The 19515-nt window shown below is 44.2% G+C and overlaps 4 protein-coding genes across 4 annotated transcripts in view; 2 read left to right on the top strand and 2 right to left on the bottom strand.

Annotated features, from left to right (window-relative positions):
- The window catches only part of pnkp (polynucleotide kinase 3'-phosphatase), a 10307-nt gene extending 7913 nt beyond the window's left edge, over window positions 1–2394 (top strand). The window contains exons 13-17 of the mRNA XM_008298473.1: window positions 102–163; window positions 317–426; window positions 1548–1635; window positions 1722–1789; window positions 1923–2394. Coding sequence (XP_008296695.1) covers window positions 102–163; window positions 317–426; window positions 1548–1635; window positions 1722–1789; window positions 1923–2043 — 449 coding nt within the window. The 3' untranslated portion in view covers window positions 2044–2394. The remainder of the gene's footprint in view (window positions 1–101; window positions 164–316; window positions 427–1547; window positions 1636–1721; window positions 1790–1922) is intronic.
- LOC103369697 (complement C2) lies at window positions 2092–9810 on the bottom strand. Its single transcript, XM_008298474.1, has 19 exons — window positions 9675–9810; window positions 9481–9593; window positions 8200–8347; window positions 7908–8093; window positions 7382–7555; window positions 7088–7186; window positions 6265–6407; window positions 6026–6167; window positions 5727–5861; window positions 5535–5639; window positions 4782–4919; window positions 4579–4673; window positions 4350–4476; window positions 3967–4114; window positions 3274–3347; window positions 3034–3137; window positions 2820–2952; window positions 2689–2738; window positions 2092–2612 (listed from the first exon to the last, which is right to left on the bottom strand). The coding sequence occupies exons 1-19, from the start codon at window positions 9724–9726 to the stop codon at window positions 2448–2450; spliced, it is 2331 nt and encodes a 776-aa protein (XP_008296696.1). The 5' UTR covers window positions 9727–9810; the 3' UTR covers window positions 2092–2447.
- A 992-nt stretch (window positions 9811–10802) lies between these two features.
- On the top strand, window positions 10803–18625 carry mfrp (membrane frizzled-related protein). The gene is made up of 13 exons (XM_008298467.1): window positions 10803–10867; window positions 12071–12179; window positions 12912–13049; window positions 14225–14392; window positions 14493–14712; window positions 15102–15232; window positions 15313–15438; window positions 15527–15603; window positions 15700–15848; window positions 17168–17298; window positions 17342–17521; window positions 17744–17871; window positions 17981–18625. The coding sequence occupies exons 1-13, from the start codon at window positions 10814–10816 to the stop codon at window positions 18203–18205; spliced, it is 1836 nt and encodes a 611-aa protein (XP_008296689.1). The 5' UTR covers window positions 10803–10813; the 3' UTR covers window positions 18206–18625.
- The window catches only part of nudt8 (nudix hydrolase 8), a 5521-nt gene continuing 4617 nt past the window's right edge, over window positions 18612–19515 (bottom strand). Inside the window, exon 5 of the mRNA XM_008298468.1 lies at window positions 18612–19493. Within this exon, the coding sequence (XP_008296690.1) occupies window positions 19308–19493 (186 nt within the window). The 3' untranslated portion in view covers window positions 18612–19307. The remainder of the gene's footprint in view (window positions 19494–19515) is intronic.

The following is a 19515-nucleotide window of genomic DNA, read 5'->3' as shown; positions in this document are numbered from 1 at the left end:
GACCCTAGTGAGGATTAAGGTGTAGAGATGATGGATGGATGGATGGATGGTTTCTCTTCCCACCAACACCATTATGATGCTCCCTGTTCTTTTCTCCACAGCTGGTAAATCCACCTTCTTCCATGCTCACGTTATTCCGAAGGGCTACGTCTACGTCAACAGGGTGAGTGGATCGTATGTGAGCAGTCGGTTCAACGCCAAACTCCCCAGAACATCTGGTTTTATACAACAGCATTGATGTCATCAGATAGAGATGATTGTCATTGTGAGTGTCTTCTGTCTGCTACTGGGCCTTCTGCCTTTGTTTCTGTATCAGGACACTCTTGGTTCCTGGCAGAACTGTGTGTCGGCATGCCAACGGGCTCTGAACGAGGGCCGCAGTGTCGCCATCGACAACACCAACCCAGACCCGGAGTCTCGTAAACGGTAACGCACAGCTGTACATGTGTGTGAGTGTGTGTCTGTTTGCTCATACACTCAGGATCCACCTCAGTGGGTACAGCGCCATGCAAACACAGTTCAAGATCGTAATGTCTAACGTGCTGATGGACGATGACTGTGTTTCTCATTTGACAGCTGCGAACAGAAAAATGATTCAAATAGGTATAATAGGCAGGTATAATCTTCCAGAGGGATCCTTTACTGCAGTGAAAGTACGAACACCACAATGTAAAAATAGCCCGTTAAATCTAAAAATCCTGCATTTATAGTAAAAGTATGTAAGTGTAATCAAGGAAATGCTGCTAATTTATTGAAAATAAAAGCACTCAGTGCAGAAAGATATTCCCTGTGACCATAACTTGTAAGGATCACGAGCTTCCAGTGACTTCTATAAGTCTTAATTTTCTGTGGTGGAATCATTGAAGCACCTTTGTCACATTACACAATCATGCATTTTGATTCTTTCTTAGATTTATTAAAGGTCTTTTGGAAATATTAGAAAATCTGCTGGTTTAGAAATATACACAAAGCGCTGCCTGTCTTTTTAGCTGTTTACACACTGTCGGGCACTTCAACACATTTTGATGTGAACAGTAACTATAATTTTCAGATAACTGAAGCAAAAAGTTTAATGTTTTCCTCTTAAATGTGGAATTCAAAAAGACTAAAGAATTACCTCAAATTAGCACTAAAGTACACTACTTAAATACATGTACTTGGCTATAGTCCACCACTGATTGACTGAACAATTTATTTTGCACCAAAGGTTTCTGTTGCCGTGGTTACGATGTACTGCAGTAACTGGATGTGTTATTCTCAGATATAACAAAGGCTGAGATAGAAGAGGCTGTAAAATCAAGTCACTGCTCTTCGTACCTTATTTAATAGAAAAGGAAATGTAATGTAGACATGTTGCTATGGTGATATTCCTAAATTTAAAAAAAGAATGGTGTTATTTATTTGAATAAAATGAACTTTTTACAACCCAACAGGTTCGATCATAAGGTTTTTAATGACTTAATTTCTCCATCAGTCTAAATATTGTGCGTCATGATCCTGCTGCTGTTTTAAGTTTTGTGTCACCAGTAGTCTGTGCGTGTTCGCAGATACGTGGACGTGGCAAAGGCAGCCGGAGTGACTTGCCGCTGCTTCCACTTCACCGCCTCTATGGAGCAGGCCAAGCACAACAACAGAGTACGACTCACCTCTCTATGCCTGCCGTTAGTTTCATCCTGGCGATGACGCTTGTGTGTTTTTTAATGCGACATTGTTGTTCACAGTTCAGGGAGATGGTTCCATCGGACACCAAACACGCCAAGGTCAACGACATGGTTTTCTACGGCTACAGGTAAACCACCTGGTCACATCTTCACAACCTGCAGATTCATCTTTGCTACACGGATCATTCTGATTTCTGTTAATAAAACCGTGTCACAGTGACCGTTCTCACCACTCTGCTCCGTCTCTCTCTCTCTGGACAGGAAGAACTTTGTGGCTCCTGCTCTCTCCGAAGGATTCTCTGAGATCCTCCAAATCAACTTTGTGCCAAACTTCAAAGACAGCCAATCAGAAACCTTGTTCAGACAGTTTTCTGAGGGCTGACTGGACACCGCTTTTTAAAGAAGGAACAAGTCAGCAGATGCCAACACGTTTTTGTTTTTTTGTTTATTTCAGCTGATACACTGTCTGCTGCATTAGCCGATATCTGTGTCACCGCTCTGTCTGACTAATTTCCTGTACCTACACCGTCTCCACGGTTACGCTAACTAGACTTTTGCAAGAAACCATGCACATGAGTGTACAGATGTAGTTTTGTTCAGCATGTAGGAGTAAAAAAATGAAATGGAAAAAGCAAGTAAGAATATCTTTTATACTGTACGTTGTGTGTGATTTACTGCACTGCTGCTGCTCTAAACACTGTCACTCAGTTAGACAATAAAGCTTTGAAATCTACCCACGGTCACTTCTTTTTTGATTCAAAGTCTGCAGACGGGTTCTGGATCCACTCAGTTGATCTCTGGCAGGAACTGAATCTCATTGCCCAGGTGCTTTTTGAGCCACGGCATTATCTTGAAGAGGTCGATGTGAAAGTCCCGAGCCTCAGGAGGCGGCTTATTGCTGCTGTATCCTAGAGCGCACACATCCATGATGCCCCAGCTCAACACCCCCACCTGCAGGGGAAAGCAGGACAAACATGCATCGGATGGTGACTGCACAGTGCAAGAAAAGGCACTCAGCAAAACTGACCTGAAAGTAGCGCTTTCTCTTTTGCAGAAACAGGGATCCACCAGAGTCACCTACACAAAAAGAGACGTGTAACTGTTAGGTGAATTGGCCCAGATTGGTAAGACTGCATCCAGGAAGTGCAGAGTCCAGACCTTTGCAGGCGATAGCGTCCTTGTATCCCGCGGTGCCTCCAGTGCAGAGGAATGTGTCCGGTACATACTCGTCCAAAGTCACATCTGTGGGCTCTTTAAGTGTTCTCCTGGCCTTCTCCACGCAGTCGGGCCTCTGTAGAGCAGCAAAGAATACGCTGTAACCGGTTTATAATCATTCACTCATTATAAGCATAAAAGCTAAATCAGCTCTCACCTGATTCTCTGTGTGAATGTGTGTCTCTTTGCGTTCCGACTGACTGACGGATTTCTTATGGATGAAAAAGGCAGAAGTCTCCTTGTGTGCCAGTAGTTCCTTCTCTGGTAACGAACATCAAATTCACTCAGAATCCAGTTCAAGTTAATATCAATAACCCTTTGCTCACATTAAAAAAAAAAAAAGGAAATCCTGAATCCTCATCACAAAACACACTCTTGTTTCATTTAGGTCACATACTGTGCTCGTCACAGGTGGAGTTGAGCTTCCTCATGGCCCGGGAGCCCGGTACGGTACACGGCAAGCAGATGGGTCTGTTGTACAAAAGACATGACATGAGTTTTCTTCACAGGAGAGGAATACAAGAATACACAGTTGGCACATAAACCTCTCTTATAAGAAATATTTGTTAAGCTTGTAAATGGGGCAGACATCTAACGTAGCTGTTTAGTTACAATTAAAGGAAGTGTCTCAGTGAGGAGTCGGATCTCCGTGTGCTGCCAGAACAGCGTCGGTGCTACTTGGGATTGATTCTCTGAGCTGTACTGGAGGGATGAACAGATACTCCCTCTTTAGTGTTGTAATGATGGAGTTGGAGAGCACTCTTTATGACGCTGATTTCAGGTGTTGAGCTACGCTGAGGTCTGGAGACTGTGAAGGCCACAACCTGGGATTCACATCAGTCTTTATCAGATCATTCAGTGACCGCTCGTGTTCCACAAATGGGGACTTTGTCATCCTGAAAGGGACCATCAGGACTGAAATGTTTATCATAGGAGAGGGACAAGTGGGCCGAAGCATGCCAGCATAGTTCACCCTACAGCACCAGAACCAGTAGAGCCCGTCACTCTAGGAGCAGAGGGTTCATGTGTTTCCTGTATTTTATCACCAGTCTGTCCCGGCATCCCTGGTGGTTTCTTTGGTGTGTCTTACCGGGCCTTCCAGGAGAGCGGGATGCTGCTGTTCACCTGTACCAGAGCCACATCATACTCATAGAACTCAGACACGTTTCTGTGTTTCAGTGTGTTGATGTTGTACGCGGGGTGCATGATGATTCTCTTGAACATCACCACGCCGCCACCTGGGAACCAAAGAAACAACCGGTTAACATCTGCCTTTCTACTGAATGTAGTCGTGTGGTGGAGTTTATGATTTTGTCCCTACAAGGATGCTTTATGATAGCAATGTGCAATTAAAATCAGGTGTCTGCATTAGAATGGACTTGAGCAGCGTCCAACCGTTCAACCTCCTGGATATTCCAGTCTGTACATTTCTCTCCTACATCTCTGAAATATGTATTCCGTCGTAACACTCACCGTACTCGATGTCCAGTTGCGTTGGGACTCTGCCTTTGCTCTCTCTGGCAAAGCAGTGAGCAGCTGTCAGCACCCAGTTCGGGCTCACAATGGATCCGAAACAGGACTTTTCAGGCCCCCATTCAGACTACAGGGGGAAGAGTGTTGATGTGTGAAAATCAACTTAATATATCAAAAAGAAAAAAAAAATCTCTATTGTGCTTTTAGTGAGAGTGTGGAGGGCTCGTACTGATTTCAGAGCCACGTGCCAGGGCTGGGTGTAGGCCGCTGAGTGCTTGGAGACGACTTCCTGAGCGATTCCACACATCGTCACACTCTGGTCACCTGTTTTATCAATGGTTGTACATCAGGAACTAAACACGCTATTTTACTTTCATGTTGAAAGATGTGCTAAATGATGGTTCTGTGCCTTAAAGCTGAGCTCCTACTCACTGATGATGCTGTTGAACACCCTTCCCAGCATTTTGTAGTTTTTCAGAATGAACAAATGCTGCTCGCTGGGTTTCTTTGAAGCCAAAGAGTTCAACTCTTTTTTGTTGACTTTCTCCCCGATGCCAAACACATAGATGTCTGAAAACACACACAAAAATGCACACTGTACACACACTAGACCTCTGCATGCATGATTTGTCATGTCTGTCAAGTTTCTGTTTTGTATGCACGTTTTATGTCTTATCTTTCCTGTTTTATTTTGACGTCACTTCACTAGTTTCTGTCTCAGCTTTAATTCCTGCACCTGTCTTGTCTCACCTGTTCCCTGATTACCTCCCCGCACCTGTTTCCCATCTCCCCTCATTACCTCGTGTATATTACCCTGTGTGTCTCACTGTCTCGTCGCCAGTTCGTCGCACTTTCACAGTCTTCGTACCAGCGTTTACCAAGTCACAGTCTGTTTGTTACGGCCTTGCTTCTGTTTTTGGACCTTGCCTTTTGCCTCTTGATTTTTGGATACCTCTGACTGACCTTCTGTGTACCGAACCCTGAACAGTAATAAACCTGCCTTGTTGCCTGAACCTCTTCTGTGTCGAGCATTTGTGTCCAGTCACTCTGTTCTGTGTGAGTTCATGACATGATTTCTTATTGCCTGTAACCGGTGATGCAGTTGCACTCAGTAAAAGCAGATTTAACACTAAAATGTACACTGTTCACAATCATTTGAAGTTAGATATTTCATTGAGTTGGTACCGAGCATCGTCTCCAGTGCGTGATCGTCGAGTGAGTCCTTGTAGCCCAGCAAGTGGCGGATCCGAGCCAGAGCGATCTGAGGCCGGATCCCTGTGTTGGAGTGGCCTGCAGGCAGAAGACATCAGGAGAGACTGGATGGTAATTCTAAAATTAAATGCGTGCGTTTGTGAGACTATCCTCGTGCTCTTTTACCGTCTGTTTCTATGATGATGATGTTCTGAGTCTCATTGAAGTGGTTGGTGGCGCTGTTTTGCTTCAAGTAGTTGATCTCCTCGCTGACACTGTGCAGCGCAGAGTAGAGGTTGGTGCCCGTCTTACGCCCGTGGCCTGCACATGGACAAAACACTGAGTAAAGTAACCTGACAGATCACTTATTTAACCGTTGAGAATCGTGATTAACGACACTGACTCGGGCGTACTTGAAGACATCACCCTGCAGCAGGTAAAAGACAGTCAGTGAAAGAAAGAAGGAGCAATAAGCAAAGTCCTACTGTGGTAGTCGAACTGCATCAGATACCATATGACGTCCTCGGCGCTACTGCTTGTGTCCGTGTCCGAGATGTTCACAATGTTTTTAGTCTCGCTGGCAAACGACACCACGTGGAAGTTCATCTGTACGTCGTAGCTGTCCAGCTGGAGAGGAAATGAAAAAGACACGTAGGTTTCACAACCGCCGAACTGCTTTATTTTGAAGCTCAGTCTTTGGCACATGAAATCACTGGGTACAGACCTTTCTGATCAGAGCAACGGTGGCGTCTCTGGACAGTTCAAAGTCCTCCTTCCTGATGCTTCCAGATGTGTCCAGGAGAATGTAGACGTTCATACGACTGCCTTCAGACACTTGGAAGGTTCGGCCAAAGGTTGTGCCCTCATCTTACGCACACAATGTAGATTTTTAACTTAGCAGATGATTTGTAGAGCAACTTTTTATACATCCACAGTGTTTATACATTTATTTATTTTTCAGTTTTTTTTATTTTTGCTTTTTAACTTTTAATCATGATAAATTTGTTTTTGTTTGTTTTGTTTTTTTTTGACAGAAATGAACAAAAAAACAGATTCTTTCATGGTAAAGTGAAAACAGATTCCAACAAAGTAATGTCAAATAATTTAAAATGCAAAATAAGTGACTGCATTAGTATTTGTTCACTTCCAGTCAGTGTTTAGCAGATGCATCTATGGACACGTCTCAATCAGCCTTGCACATCTGGACACTGCAATATTTTTCTTCATTCTTTAATTCAATTCAATTTTATTTATATAGCACTAATTTACAACATGTGTCATCTTCACATGGTCAGGTGAAGGCCTTGTGAATTTTAAACAAAGGAGAGAACCCAACGATCCAAAGCCGTTTTCGGATTCCCTCAGAACAAGCAGTCGGCCACTTTCACTGAGCTGTGTGACTTCTGTGTTGAAACAGGTGAGTCGCTCTGAAGGGGTTATATCCAATACTTGTGTGATCATTTGTTTCATTCTTTAAATAACTGACATTGCTTTGTAGAAATCAACAAGTGGGAAAACTCCCAGGGAGGGTGAGCACTAATACCAACCTTTCTTTTTGGAGTCTGGTGAGAGTACGTCCATCAACCCTGCCAGTGATTCTGCCATGGCTGCAGCCACTCTACTAGGAGAGTCAAAGGAGTGTGGGCCTGCAGTAAAGCACAAAACCACTGAAGCATGAGGGTTTATTCAAAATATAACAGATGTCTATGTTCTGATGGTGCGCTGCTTTGATGCCGTGCAGCAGCAGGTTGTGTCAGAAGAAACCATCCATGTTTCAGCAGCTCAGCCCAGTTATCTGTTCTGGTCTTAGGAGTAGTTTCTTAAACCTAAACTTGACACACCTTGGCACCGCGGTGCCGAGCCGCTCCACTCCCTGTTCTCCAGGCAAACCCTCTCAGCTGAGCCGAGCAGGTCCAGACCAGCCTGGCACTGGTAAATCACCTTCTCTCCGGTGTGAAAGCGGCCAGCTGACCTCTGGGCTCCGGGCGGGACTCCTGGATCGCTGCAGTCGTCCGCTGCGTTCAAAAAGTAGTTCTTGTTTTAAACATTTTTAAAGAAGATTTGTGCTTCTAAAATGTTCAGATCTTTATTTATCATGAAAGATGATTAATGAGGTGTTTTTAGTCACCAAAACCTACTGTATGCATCTGTCCTGAAAATGTGTTTATAGGATTTATGTTTTACTGTTTATTTATCAAAAGCTGCTTTTCAATACAAACCTCAGCAAGTATGAAGAACTGGGAGCAGGCTCTCATGTCAGTGGATATCATCTTAATTATTCTCTATTCCACTGATGTTAAATGGCAAACTACAGACACACGTCACTCACAGACTGCATCATGAGTACGTGATGCTGTGTGTCCTCACCGTGGTTGTCACAGACCGGAGTGGCTCCCGTCCACTCCCCAGAGTCGGTGCAGTTCCTCTCTGCCGACCCCTGCAGGGTGAACCCTTCCTGGCAGGAGAAGCTCTGCGTCGCCCCAACACGGAACCACTGCTCTCTGGGCCAGAAGTCCCCGTTGTCCAGCTGGAGCTGAGCAGGACACAACACATCTGGATGCAACGGAGAGACAGATGTACAAACGATGGAGGAGGACGACGCAGATCACAACAATGCTTCTGTGCATGAGACTGAAGGGATCATCATTCAGAACATTACCTTTGCATCTGGCGCTGGACACAGGTCTGCCGTTGGCCAACCTCATGGCGGACCACTGGCCATCAGCACCGCAGGCCCTGGAGCTGACTGGGAATGGGTACTGGCCCGGGCCACAGTGGTAGGTCAGCACGCTGCCCTCCAGGCCTCCCTGAGCAGGAAACATGCTCAAGTAACACAAAGCTTTCTGGTAAAGACATGCTTGTGTTGCTTCTCTTTTCCAGGCCTTTTAGTTATAATGAAGTCGGTGTTGTCAGCTTCCATACATGCTTTACACTTTGATGACTTTATCACTGCTATGAATATGAAATGCTGTTTTTCACTTCCTTCTTCCCTGTTTTTGGTCCCAGTCATCTCGGCTACTTTGGAGTGTTTAAAGACCCCTCTGTCACTAAATCAGGTCAGGGGTTAAACCAACGACCAGAGAGGAACTTTAAATTAGGCAACAGGAAGCTTTCCAGTAAAGATATTTTTATGCTGTTTCACTTCTAGGCCGTCCAGTTCCTCTTTGCTCAGACCAGAACATGACCTCCGGCTGGCCCTAAACACCTCTAAACGCACTATCGAACCAGACAGCTGCTCTAGATGGCATCGCCTTGGCCTCCGGTTCTACTGTAAAGAACCTTGGAGTTATTTTTTACCAGGACATGTCGTTCAGTAGCCATGTAAAGCAAGTTTGTAGGACGGCCTTCTTTCATTTTCTGTAAAATTTAGGAACATCCTGTCTCAGAGTGATGCTGAGAAACTATAACTTCTAGACTGGACTATTGTAATTCCGTATTATCAGGATAACTCTCTCAAAAACCTTCAAATGCTGCAGCCAGGGTTCTGACAGGAACCAGTAACAGAGATCATATTTCTCCCGTATTAGCTTCTCTTCATTGGCTCCCTGTAAAATCCAGGAAAGAATTTAAAATCCTGCTTTTAACATATTAAACTCTTAATGACCAGCTTCCATCTTATCTTAAAGACCTTATTGTGTCGTATCATCCTAACAGTAGCACTCCTGTACTTTACCATGTTAAGTGCTGTGAGATGGCATGTGTTGAAAACTGACTGTAAGACTTCCAGAGTTAGTATTTAGAACCTTATATACATAATGCATGACTGACTTTGTCTATTTATTCTGCTAAACAAGAATCCTATCATTTGCTAATATTTTAATTCAGATTTAATACATGAGAAACAACACACACACATAAACATAAAGTGTCACCTCAAAGCTTTAACCTCTCATCCTGACTGGTGGATATAAACAGTGAAGGTGTACAGAATGTTTTTTACCTGAGAGTAGGTGACATGTCCATCTTTGATGCTCTCTGTGACCGAGCAGTTCAGAGGCTGCGGATTCTCGTGAACATCATCCTCATAGTTGTAGTCGTAATCCTGCAGAGACGCTGGAGAACACAAACAGCTCATATGGCACCAATCCACATAAATCTGACAAAATCAAAAGCACCTAAAAGTGAAATGCTCACCCTCCTGGATGAAAACGAAGAGCAGGATCCCCAGTAAAGGCTTGACATACATGACCAGACTCTGTAGCTGCTGGGTTTTGGCCTCTAAGTGACAGAAACTCCAGCAAGAGTGTCTGTATCGACCAGTAGTCGGCAGTTTTATTTGGAGACTGACTACCCATTAACACAGCAGCACCAAACAAGGAGGGAAGGCTTGAGCAACGTAGGACAGAGCATTGATTTATACTCGCACTTTCGTTTTTTGGTGTCTGCTTCTCGTAACTCAGGTGTCTTTTTGTTGACACATCACAAAACTCAGCCAAGAGTGGTCTCTAAAGCTTTTTATTACACTCGACCAGCTTTGGGGAACTACTCACAATCTCTTTAGCACTTAATCTTGCTAGAATTCACTATTTCCACTCCTCCACTGTTGTTGTTGTTTTGATGCCAAATCAGCCTGAATTATTGCTAAATCATTTCTGTGCCAGCGTTTTTGGGGTTTCGTGGCTCCACAAGTTTATTTGCGCTGGTGTGTTTGTGCACCTGCTCACGCTGGCTGTGCGTTTTTCAATGAAGCATTTTAGGAGCTTAAACAATCATTATGGGGATTATTGAGGTTTAACATGGACCCCGACCTCCACCTCCACCTCCACCTCTCCTCTGTTCTCCCTCCTCCTCAGGGCTCAGTCCTCTCAGCTGACTCGGCTTTGTGCAGCACTGTGAAGGAGTTTCTAAAACTCTTTTGTAACCAGTCACACACATCCAAAAAACCAGAGAAATACGGGTCGATGCTCTTTGTGCTAAAAGGAGAAAAAATAGCAGCAAATGTGGATATTTTGAGTCTAAAACTAGTTGTTTTGAACGCTATTGTGCTGTGATATTTCACTTTTGTCTGGATTATGTTGACGGATTTCCAACAAAGGACTGTGTTGTGCTGGAACATTGAAGGCTGCGTGATTTCACAGCTACACCGGAGGCTTACAGTTGGTGGAAAAACTGAACAATGATAAGAAAAGTCAGGAAAATATCTTTAAAATTCCCTCACAGAAAAACAGCTCTCTTCACAATATCGTCTCGGATGCTTTCATCACAACATCGGACCGTCTGAGAAGAGGAGTGCTGACCCGAGTCCCTCGTCTTTCTCTGGGAGAGGACCAAAAATGTCCGACCTCAGCCAAGTCGCTGTGTACTCAGACTCTTCAGACATTTATAAGGTAAGCAGCAAAGGTAAAATTAAAGAATGAATACATAAATGTTTTGAATGATGCTGGTTTTGATTGTAATTTGACATTCAGCTTAATCCCAAGCTATATGAAACTCCTCTTCAGCCAGTTTTGCTTGTGCAGGCCTTCATGGTCACAGTCTGGATTACCAAAGAGGACAAATGCTCTGGCGCTCCAGATTTACATTTCTACACTTGGATTGTGAAACTTTGTGGAGAGCTCCCACATCAGAATTTAGTTTCACGTCCTTTTTGGTCTGACACAACAATTCCATCTCGATGCTTCTTACAAGCTTTTTTCCAGAGCTTTCAGTCGTTACCAGGAGACTGATCAGCTGAAACAGAGACGGATGTTGAAGTGCAAAGACTGTTTGTGACATTGACACCGTGCAATAAGGTTAAAGGCACGACTAGAAAGTGACTGTGAGCTGGGATTGTTTGGTAAACCTATATATCTAAGGTCAATACCGATATTCCATGCTGATGTTTGTGTATTTTTTACATGTTTTCCAGTGTTGCAGGTTCTAAGTATCTAAGTATAAGATATGTATTTAGAAGTCTATGTTTCTATAAAAAACAATCCCTTGCTACCTCAAAATGGCCTCGATGTAACGCTACACTCTTGCTCTCGCTGAAATGTGTGGATGTCTAAAGTCTCTGTCTGTATCTGGAGCACACCAGCTCACATCTGCTTTAACACTAAACCACACCACACACTAAGTCCCACCATGCAAGTGGGCAGGATTAGGTCTTTAAGTTTCTTACATATGAAACCCTGACTGTGTGAATCCATGTTTTACAGACTGCCATCAGCACCATGCAGCTACGCAGCAGAAAAAAGCTGTTTGCCCCATGATGTGTCCTTAGTCAGGCTATATTCACAATTATTGCCACAATCGTGCCTTTAGTTTGGGCCATGTGTTGTTTTTACAGAGCCCATTTCTCCTATTTGCACATTCTGTAGATATAACTACGACTACTCAGCATTCAAAGCCAACAATTACTCAACGACAGCGTGATGATTTCAAAGCTGTTCAAATGACTGCATGTGTGTTTATGAAATCATCTGAATAAGGAAGAACATGATGTTTTTTTTCCTTTAAAAAGTTATACTATATTGGGTAAATATGTGAGTTTTTATTTAACTTCTAGTTGCTCCTTTGTATTTCTGTTTTTCCTGATTTCCTTCTCACAGAATGTCTTCTGTAACCCGGCCTTCGAGCTGGAGGGGGAGCGCGAGGAGAGGGTGGAGGGATTCAGGACAACCTCTTCCACCCCTGAACCAATCAAACCACCGGCAGCTGGTCAGTCAGCCAATCAGCTTGCTGTTTCCCGTTTCATCAATTAAAGTCAACTGGCTATAAGTTAAACTGTCCTCTAGCATGTTAACGATGGGGATCACGGTTCCCTGTAATTATACAGATTAAAGCTGCAGTTGTGCATAAATGTTGGTCCTAGTCAGGCTGTGAAAAGAGTGTAATCAATGTGTTCTGGAGCTCTGGGGGTGATGTGTTAATAAGACTAAATAACCCTGATGATGGCACGGTGGTGTCACTCAGTTTGACCATGGAAACTATAAACTTGTAACAGAAGATCTGCTTTAAACCAAATACGTGAAAGACGTGAGTGTTTACCAGCAGCAGATTACTGAATGGATAACACTGCACACAGCAGATCTTCAGATCCTGTGGTTTAGGAGTCTCTCTCACCCTTACAACTAGAAGTATCTTAATCTCTGCTGCTTCAATTATGAAAAAAATGATTACGCAATGACTGCTAGATATAATCTGGTTGCAAAACCTGGGCATAGTCCACACGGCTATCTTTAGCTTTCATGTTGTGTCATTGTGAGAGAGGAGGAAAAATCACTGACAGTGCTTGGATGACATTTAAAGAACAGTTGGATGTTAAAAGAAGAAAAGGCAAAATTAAAATGTACAAACATCCAGTTAATCAAAGAGTTCAAATCTGTAAAATCTATAAATGTTCCCCCATGAGAACATGCATGTATGAACAGTGTTTGTGTTCTACTTCAGGCCTCGGTCGGGGTCTGTTTGGGGTGTGTGTGATGCGTCTGCGGGGCCCTGACGGAGGCTGGGGGCTGGTGGTGGTCTCTGCTGCCGCCCTGCTCCTGTTAGCAGCGCTCGGACTGGCGCTGGCCCTCATTCTGACACGTGAGTCCCTGCTGCAGTCAGGACGAAAACGATTCACTACCGACTGATTTTATTAACACGGATTACACACTTTTAACTGTTCCTATATGGGATCCTAAGTGCTTGAGTAGGAAACTGGACTCCTTGTTGGTCCTTAAAGACACGGACGTGACTCAAGACATGTCAGTTTACTAAAACTCACATGACTCAAGGCTCGTTAACGACCTGATGCTCATGATGGTTTTCTTACCTCCTCTCTCAAACCAAAGAGGAGTGGAAGGAGCTCATTTGTGTTTAGCTGGAACACCAATCTCTAAACAGGGTCTACAACTCCACTCATCACGCACTGATAATGCAGTCCTGGCTTCCCTCCCCAGGCAGTTTCAGCACCGTTCACATCTTGAGTCATGTGAGTTGGGGTGAGAATAAATACCTGGTACTCCCCACGCACCAGTTACAACTGGATGAAAGATCAAACGTCCCTGAAGCACTTAAGATTTTCATATTTATTTTATTTTTTATTATGATTACTTTATGTATTTATCTATACATTTTAGTTTATTCTATCCTTTATCACTTCCCTTTTTTATAATCAAAGAGTTCATTTGCAAAAACAGAGAACTCCATCTTCACAAACCTTCAGAAAACACACTTTTCCAGAGCTGCTGCTATAGCTCAACAAGCTGAGCTGATGACGCATGTACAGGGGTTATAATCCCTGATGCTGTGGGTTCGAATCCTGCTCATGGCCCTTTGCTGCAGGTCCTTCTCCCCACTTTCCTGTCTCTCTCATCACTGTCCTATGCAAAAAAAGGCCAAAAAAAAATAACTTTAAAAAAAGAGAAAAACAACTTTTCCATCATCTGAAAATCTACAAAAATGGAGTTATGTGTTTTTGCAAATGAACTCTTCAATTGTCTTCTTTTACTTTCTTTTACTTTTACTATTTGCATTTATTTATGACAGTCTTTCCTCACTTCCTCGGTCTTTGCTGTTCCTGAGCCCTGATGGAGGCCTGTGAAGCACTTTGTGTTTCCGTCTATTTGTATTAAAAGTGCTGTACAAATAAAGTCTGTTTGATTGATTGACTGCCTGATACCATGACCTGGATGACACAGAGAGGCTCCTATTTGTGATTTCAGAAGAAAACTCGTATTCTAAAGCTCCACTGTTGATGTTGTTGTTTCCTCACTTAGAGCTAAAGGGTCAGGCCGTGGAGAATCAGCTGCTGTCCACCATCCCGCCAGACCTGCATAGCGCTGGTGATGGAGCGTCCCACGCTTCACCCACAGTTCCTGCCAACAGAAGCCGAGGGGACAGTACAGCTGCACCACAGCCTGCCAGGATCCCTCCATCTGAAACAAGTCTGTCTCTCCTCACCCACCTCTAAAGTTGCTTTTCCCTCATCTAGAGGCCTTCTCTTTTTTCTTTACCTGAGACAGAGTGTCCCTTCCTGCCTCTCAGGTTGTGGCGGCGTTCTGACGGACCCAGAAGGCAGCTTCAGCTCACCAAACCACCCGGGCTCCTACCCCTCGAACTCGCTGTGTGTGTGGGTGATCCGGGTCCCTCCTCCCTCCGTGGTCCAGGTTCACGTGTCCTCCTTGAACGTGGAGGGGCCTTCTCCTTGTCTGTTCGACTGGCTGGAGGTGCAGGAACAGGTCGAGCAGAGTTCTGTGGTCACCAGGTTGGTCCGGTCCCACTGATGACGAAAAAGAAGCTTATTTTCTTCCTTTTTTTTCCTCATTTGCACAAGCAACATTTTTACGTTGAACATTATGTCATTACCTTAAGCTGTTGCTAGATGGCGCTAAAGGTCCATGCATAATAAAATAGCACCTCTAGGCGCTGGACACTTCCTGGAAAGATTACATACTTTGGCCTTTTTGCTTACTTGCTTACATTCTTGGAAAGTGTGGTAACATGATTCATGAAATTCTACAAATGTTGCACAACTCCAGCTCACTAATGCGTTTAAGAATTCAGATCTGCAATGTTCAGACTCAAAGTTCAGTTCAAAGCTGGAACAGAGTGAAAGAAACAGAGACTATTGAAATAAATGTTTCCCTCCTGCAGGTTCTGTGGAAACGCAGCACCACCAACAGTCAACACAAACAGCAGCACGGTGTGGGTCACCTTCCGCTCCGACGGCAGCATCTCAGGCAACGGCTTCACTGCACAGTACAGGGCTGTTCTGCCTGGACACAGTCAGTAGCCTGCGTCTGGAAGCACATCAACACTCATGTCTGTTTGCATCTATCTGCATGAGTCTGCTGTGTTTTCTCAGAGAGCTGCTCCAGGGAAGAGTTCATGTGTGACAGCGGTCGCTGCCTGCTGCCTGTGTCGGTCTGCGACGGCCATCCAAACTGCCACGACCAAACAGACGAGGCCAACTGCAGCCACAAAAACAAGGGTGAGAGCAACAAGTCAGACCCAATGAAGAAGGCCAAAAGACGCAAGAGTGACCTCACGGGCATTGTTTCTTCTCTGCTGGTTCACAGAATGTGGTGGGCAGAAGATGGGGCAGAACGGTTACCTGGAAAGTCCAAACCACCCCAGGCCTTATCCCCACCAGCAGGTACATCCAGAACCACGTCATCCTGCTGAACTCACTCACAAACTGCCAGAGCCAGGACGGTGACAGTTTGTTTTGTCACTAATCTTGTGTTTTCAGCTGTGCATATGGTACATATCCGTCGAAGAAGGTCACGTCATCACACTGAGCTTCAGAAACTTCAGTCTGGAGACTCAGGATGTGTGTGAGTTTGACTACGTGGAGGTCCACGACAGCATCAGCACCGGAGCTGGAAGAGTCCTGGGCCGGTGAGGCCTGCCAGTCTTTACACATGAACATTTTTAACTCTATTTTTAGCAAGTTCAATGAATAAATGTGTTTATTTCAGACATGTGAGAAAAAAAACAAACACAAAAACAAATCAAACTATACAAAACATCAACAAAACAAAAATAACAAAACAAAGCAAAATCTAATAACCCAACATATCCGAAAAGGAGTAGGACAGAGCATAAGCTTTACTCCTAAATCTTCCATGTTTTAATTTTAATTCCCCTCTCCAGTAACAAGCCCCATCTCTGTTAAAAAAAAACCATTTAGACGATTACTGCAGCTTTATTAATCATGTTACTTGTTAACAGTTAGGTCATATTATTCCTCCCAATGCCACATTTTGATGTATAGTGAAGTGAAGAGGTGATAATAGCATAGATTCTAGATCGGACTCAGGTCTGGGTCGCACCAATAGGTTGATATTGTTTCCTCTTCGATGTTTCTCATCACTGTCTTGTTGGAAGGTCCGATGCAGCTGAAGGCCACATATTTCTGCAGACTAATTGAAGTTTTCCAAACTCTTTGTGTTGTCGTCTTTACTCACGATGCCCACTGGCTGAACATTCCCAGCGCCGTGCTGGACCACGGGGAGCGAGTTCTTACATCCAGACAAGTCCAGTTTCTTTTCATCTGACCACAGAACAGATGATTGAGAGCTTTCTTGTTTGATTTTTGGTTTTTGCAAAGGCTAGGCGAGCTTTTATTTGCCTGTCTGTGAGAAGTGGAGTCCGTCTGGTGAGCATTCATGGAGATCAGCCCTGTTCAGTGTCGGTTTGGAGAGGCTGCGCTCAGAGCTGCTCAGCTTCATCAGTACAGTCTTCTTCTTGGGGCCACTTTAGGTTTCCTTCCACATCCTTTGAGATTGTTCACTGTGTGGAATTCCTTGTACTTTTAGATTATGCTTTGCATTATAGTTACTTAAAAACACTTGGATATGACTTTATAGTCTTCCAATATGTTGTGTGCAGCCACAATAAACAAGTCTCTCTCAGTAATGGACCCTTTAGTTTTATCCACGACTTGCCAGTGACTAAGGGACGACAGAACTACGACTGTTCTACATTTATACTGTATAAGAGCATAGTTCAAATTCATCAAAAGCATCTGTCTTATTCTCCCTTTTGTCATTTCCAGTCAGAAAAAAACATATTTGTCAGATAAAAATTCACTATCAATCAAAATTTGGCCTAATTTGGCACAACTGTACGTGTTAAATGACGTTAAATAAGGATTTTTTCTTTCTGTGAGTTACAAAACCAGAATTTTCTAAAGCACCTTTTCTTTCCTCTGCCAGGTTCTGTGGTACCACCTTCCCACCGGACCTGACCTCCTCTGGCCCCCACATGACCGTGGTGTTTGTGGCCGATGAGGGAGTGGCCGACAGCGGCTTCAATGCAACATACCAGGCTGTGTCTGTACTGGGCAGTGAGTTTTTACTTTTGCAAAGCTAATTCATACTTAACCAAAGTGGTACTGATGCCCCCTTGTCCCTTTACCTCCTTAATGCCTTTTCCTCACCCTTGTTATAAATATTACCTCTTTCTGACAGGAGAGTGCCTTCAGCAGCAGTGGCTGTGCGACGGATGGAACGACTGCCCTGACGGAGCAGACGAGCACGGATGTGGCAACTCCACCTACCCTCCTTTCAGTGAGTTATCTCTGACCTCAATCAGAGAACGCTGCAGTGTTTGTTTCCTCTGCCATTGAGAAGAAGACACAGGAGAAATTCGCTCTTGAAATCACCTCAGAACAAAAGTCAAAGTGCAAAAACAGAACTGCCAAAATCTCTATTAACACGTCTGGTTGTGTGAATGTCATCTTTTTCCGATGAAGAGTGTAAATGAATGATTTCCTCTCATCATGAAACCAGCTTCATCGTGTGAGTTCATAGAAGTGGAGATGTGTCAGGGCCTCAGCTACAACCTCACCTCATTCCCCAACATCTGGCTGTCCATTGCCGACCAGAGAGAAGCTGCAACACTCCTGCGACAGTATCGGGTAGACGTTACCTTCTAAAACAGTTTCCACAACCAAAGCATCATCTGACAGCTACAGCTTCCAGGTATTTCACCTTACACAGCCTCTTTCTCTTCCTCTTGTCGTCCAGGTTCTGATGGAGCTGGCATGCTTCGAGCCTCTCCAGAGGCTGGTGTGCGGGATGTTTCTCCCCCAGTGCAGCCCTCAGGGAGGCGTTCTCCAGCCCTGCCGCTCAGTCTGCTCCTCGGCTGAGCAGCAGTGCAGCCAAGCCCTGGATCTGTTCTCCTTCAGCTGGCCCTTCAACTGCCACCTTCTACCTGACTCCCAGGACCCCATGGAGTGTTCGCTGCCTTGAAGCTTTGAGCAACAATGAGTTAAAGTTAACACTGTGATAATGTGAGAGGTGATCCTATCCGGTCTGCTCTCAAACTATGTTTTTCCAACAAGGACGTACCAGATTTGCAGCATGGAGCTTCCAGGACTGTGTTGCATCATCACACCTGGAGAGCCGACTAAAGCCAGCAGCTGCACAGCGTCCAAGCAAGAACACAGTCTGTACTGCATGTGCTCAATGTTGTGGACCTGCAGCAACCTCTGAGACACAGTTTTAAAGTAGACGTTAAGAAGATGAAAAGCTTTTGAATTTTCATGTAAAATGATAGTTTTCGATCTCCAACAGGAATCAAATTGCTGTACTGTAAATTGCCTTTTTGCACTATTTATTGCTTTGGTGTCAATCATGTAAAACAACTAACAATACAGAGAGAATAACAAACTTTATTGCATTGTTCTTTCACATTATCCCGATGTGCTTCTATTAGTTCAGTGTTTTTCAACAGTCCAGATTTGATTTAGCATGAGACAACACGAGAAACAGGCAAAGCTTGAGTCACACTGGAACATCACGGAGTCTGTTTGGCTGTGCTTCGCTTACCTGAACTGATAAACTGCAACAGACACGAGCCGCGTGTGACGGTCACGTGGTGCGAGTTATCTCGGCGACTCACTGATTTAACTTGTAAAAATCATAATTGGTATCTGTTGATACAGAAGAACTGAAAATGAATAAATGGGTTTGTAATATGAACATAAATAAGTGCTCAAGTAAGGATCAGTCAGGTGTATAAAGATACCGGCCCTGTCATTTGACTTCATTCATATCTGTTTCACAAATCAGGTGACCCTAAACTACCAACACCTCCTCCTTATCAGAGACATCAGTGCAGCTGGCCACTATCTTTATACACCCAAACTATTAAACATCTGAAGCTCAGAAAGTGCACAAGTTCCTACTCTGATGAACCCAGAAAGGTAAAGAATTTACCGTCCTGAATAAGAGTTGATCAATGAAAATGTTTTGTGTTCACGCTGATTCCTGATGAGTTTGCTACACAACGTCTGAACGCACATTTGTCACAACAATCCTCGAGTCACTAGTAAAGTACGTGACCGAGCAGCTACGGAGGGACAATGACTTTCAGGGTATTTTCTAAGGCGACTGCAGTCAGGCCCCACACTCGATGTTTCCCGTTACGAAACACTGGAAGCGTGTATCCGTACTTGTCACCTGTGCGAAAGTGTGTGTAGCCACGGTTCTGGGGGTTGCACACATGGGACAAGGACAAGGTGAAGATCTCCTCCACCTGGGAGACAAAAACAAAAACA

Source organism: Stegastes partitus, unplaced genomic scaffold, assembly GCF_000690725.1.
Source record: "Stegastes partitus isolate 25-593 unplaced genomic scaffold, Stegastes_partitus-1.0.2 Scaffold1319, whole genome shotgun sequence".
Classification (NCBI taxonomy): Eukaryota; Metazoa; Chordata; class Actinopteri; family Pomacentridae; genus Stegastes; species Stegastes partitus.
Note: the sequence above shows the minus strand (reverse complement) of the source record. Positions and strands in the feature narration are given on the sequence as shown.

Bases quoted from the DNA above. Each gene is read 5' to 3' on its own strand.
- mfrp (XM_008298467.1), top strand. From the start codon at position 10,814: ATGTCCGACCTCAGCCAAGTCGCTGTGTACTCAGACTCTTCAGACATT. The intron at 10,868-12,070 runs GTAAGCAGCAAA...TCCTTCTCACAG, and splicing joins ACTCTTCAGACATTTATAAG to AATGTCTTCTGTAACCCGGC. The intron at 15,233-15,312 runs GTCAGTAGCCTG...GTGTTTTCTCAG, and splicing joins GGCTGTTCTGCCTGGACACA to AGAGCTGCTCCAGGGAAGAG.
- LOC103369697 (XM_008298474.1), bottom strand. From the start codon at position 9,726: ATGTATGTCAAGCCTTTACTGGGGATCCTGCTCTTCGTTTTCATCCAG. The intron at 4,920-5,534 runs GTACCAACTCAA...GTGTGTTTTCAG, and splicing joins CGCACTGGAGACGATGCTCG to ACATCTATGTGTTTGGCATC. The intron at 2,953-3,033 runs GTGAGAGCTGAT...GCTGCTCTACAG, and splicing joins ACATTCACACAGAGAATCAG to AGGCCCGACTGCGTGGAGAA.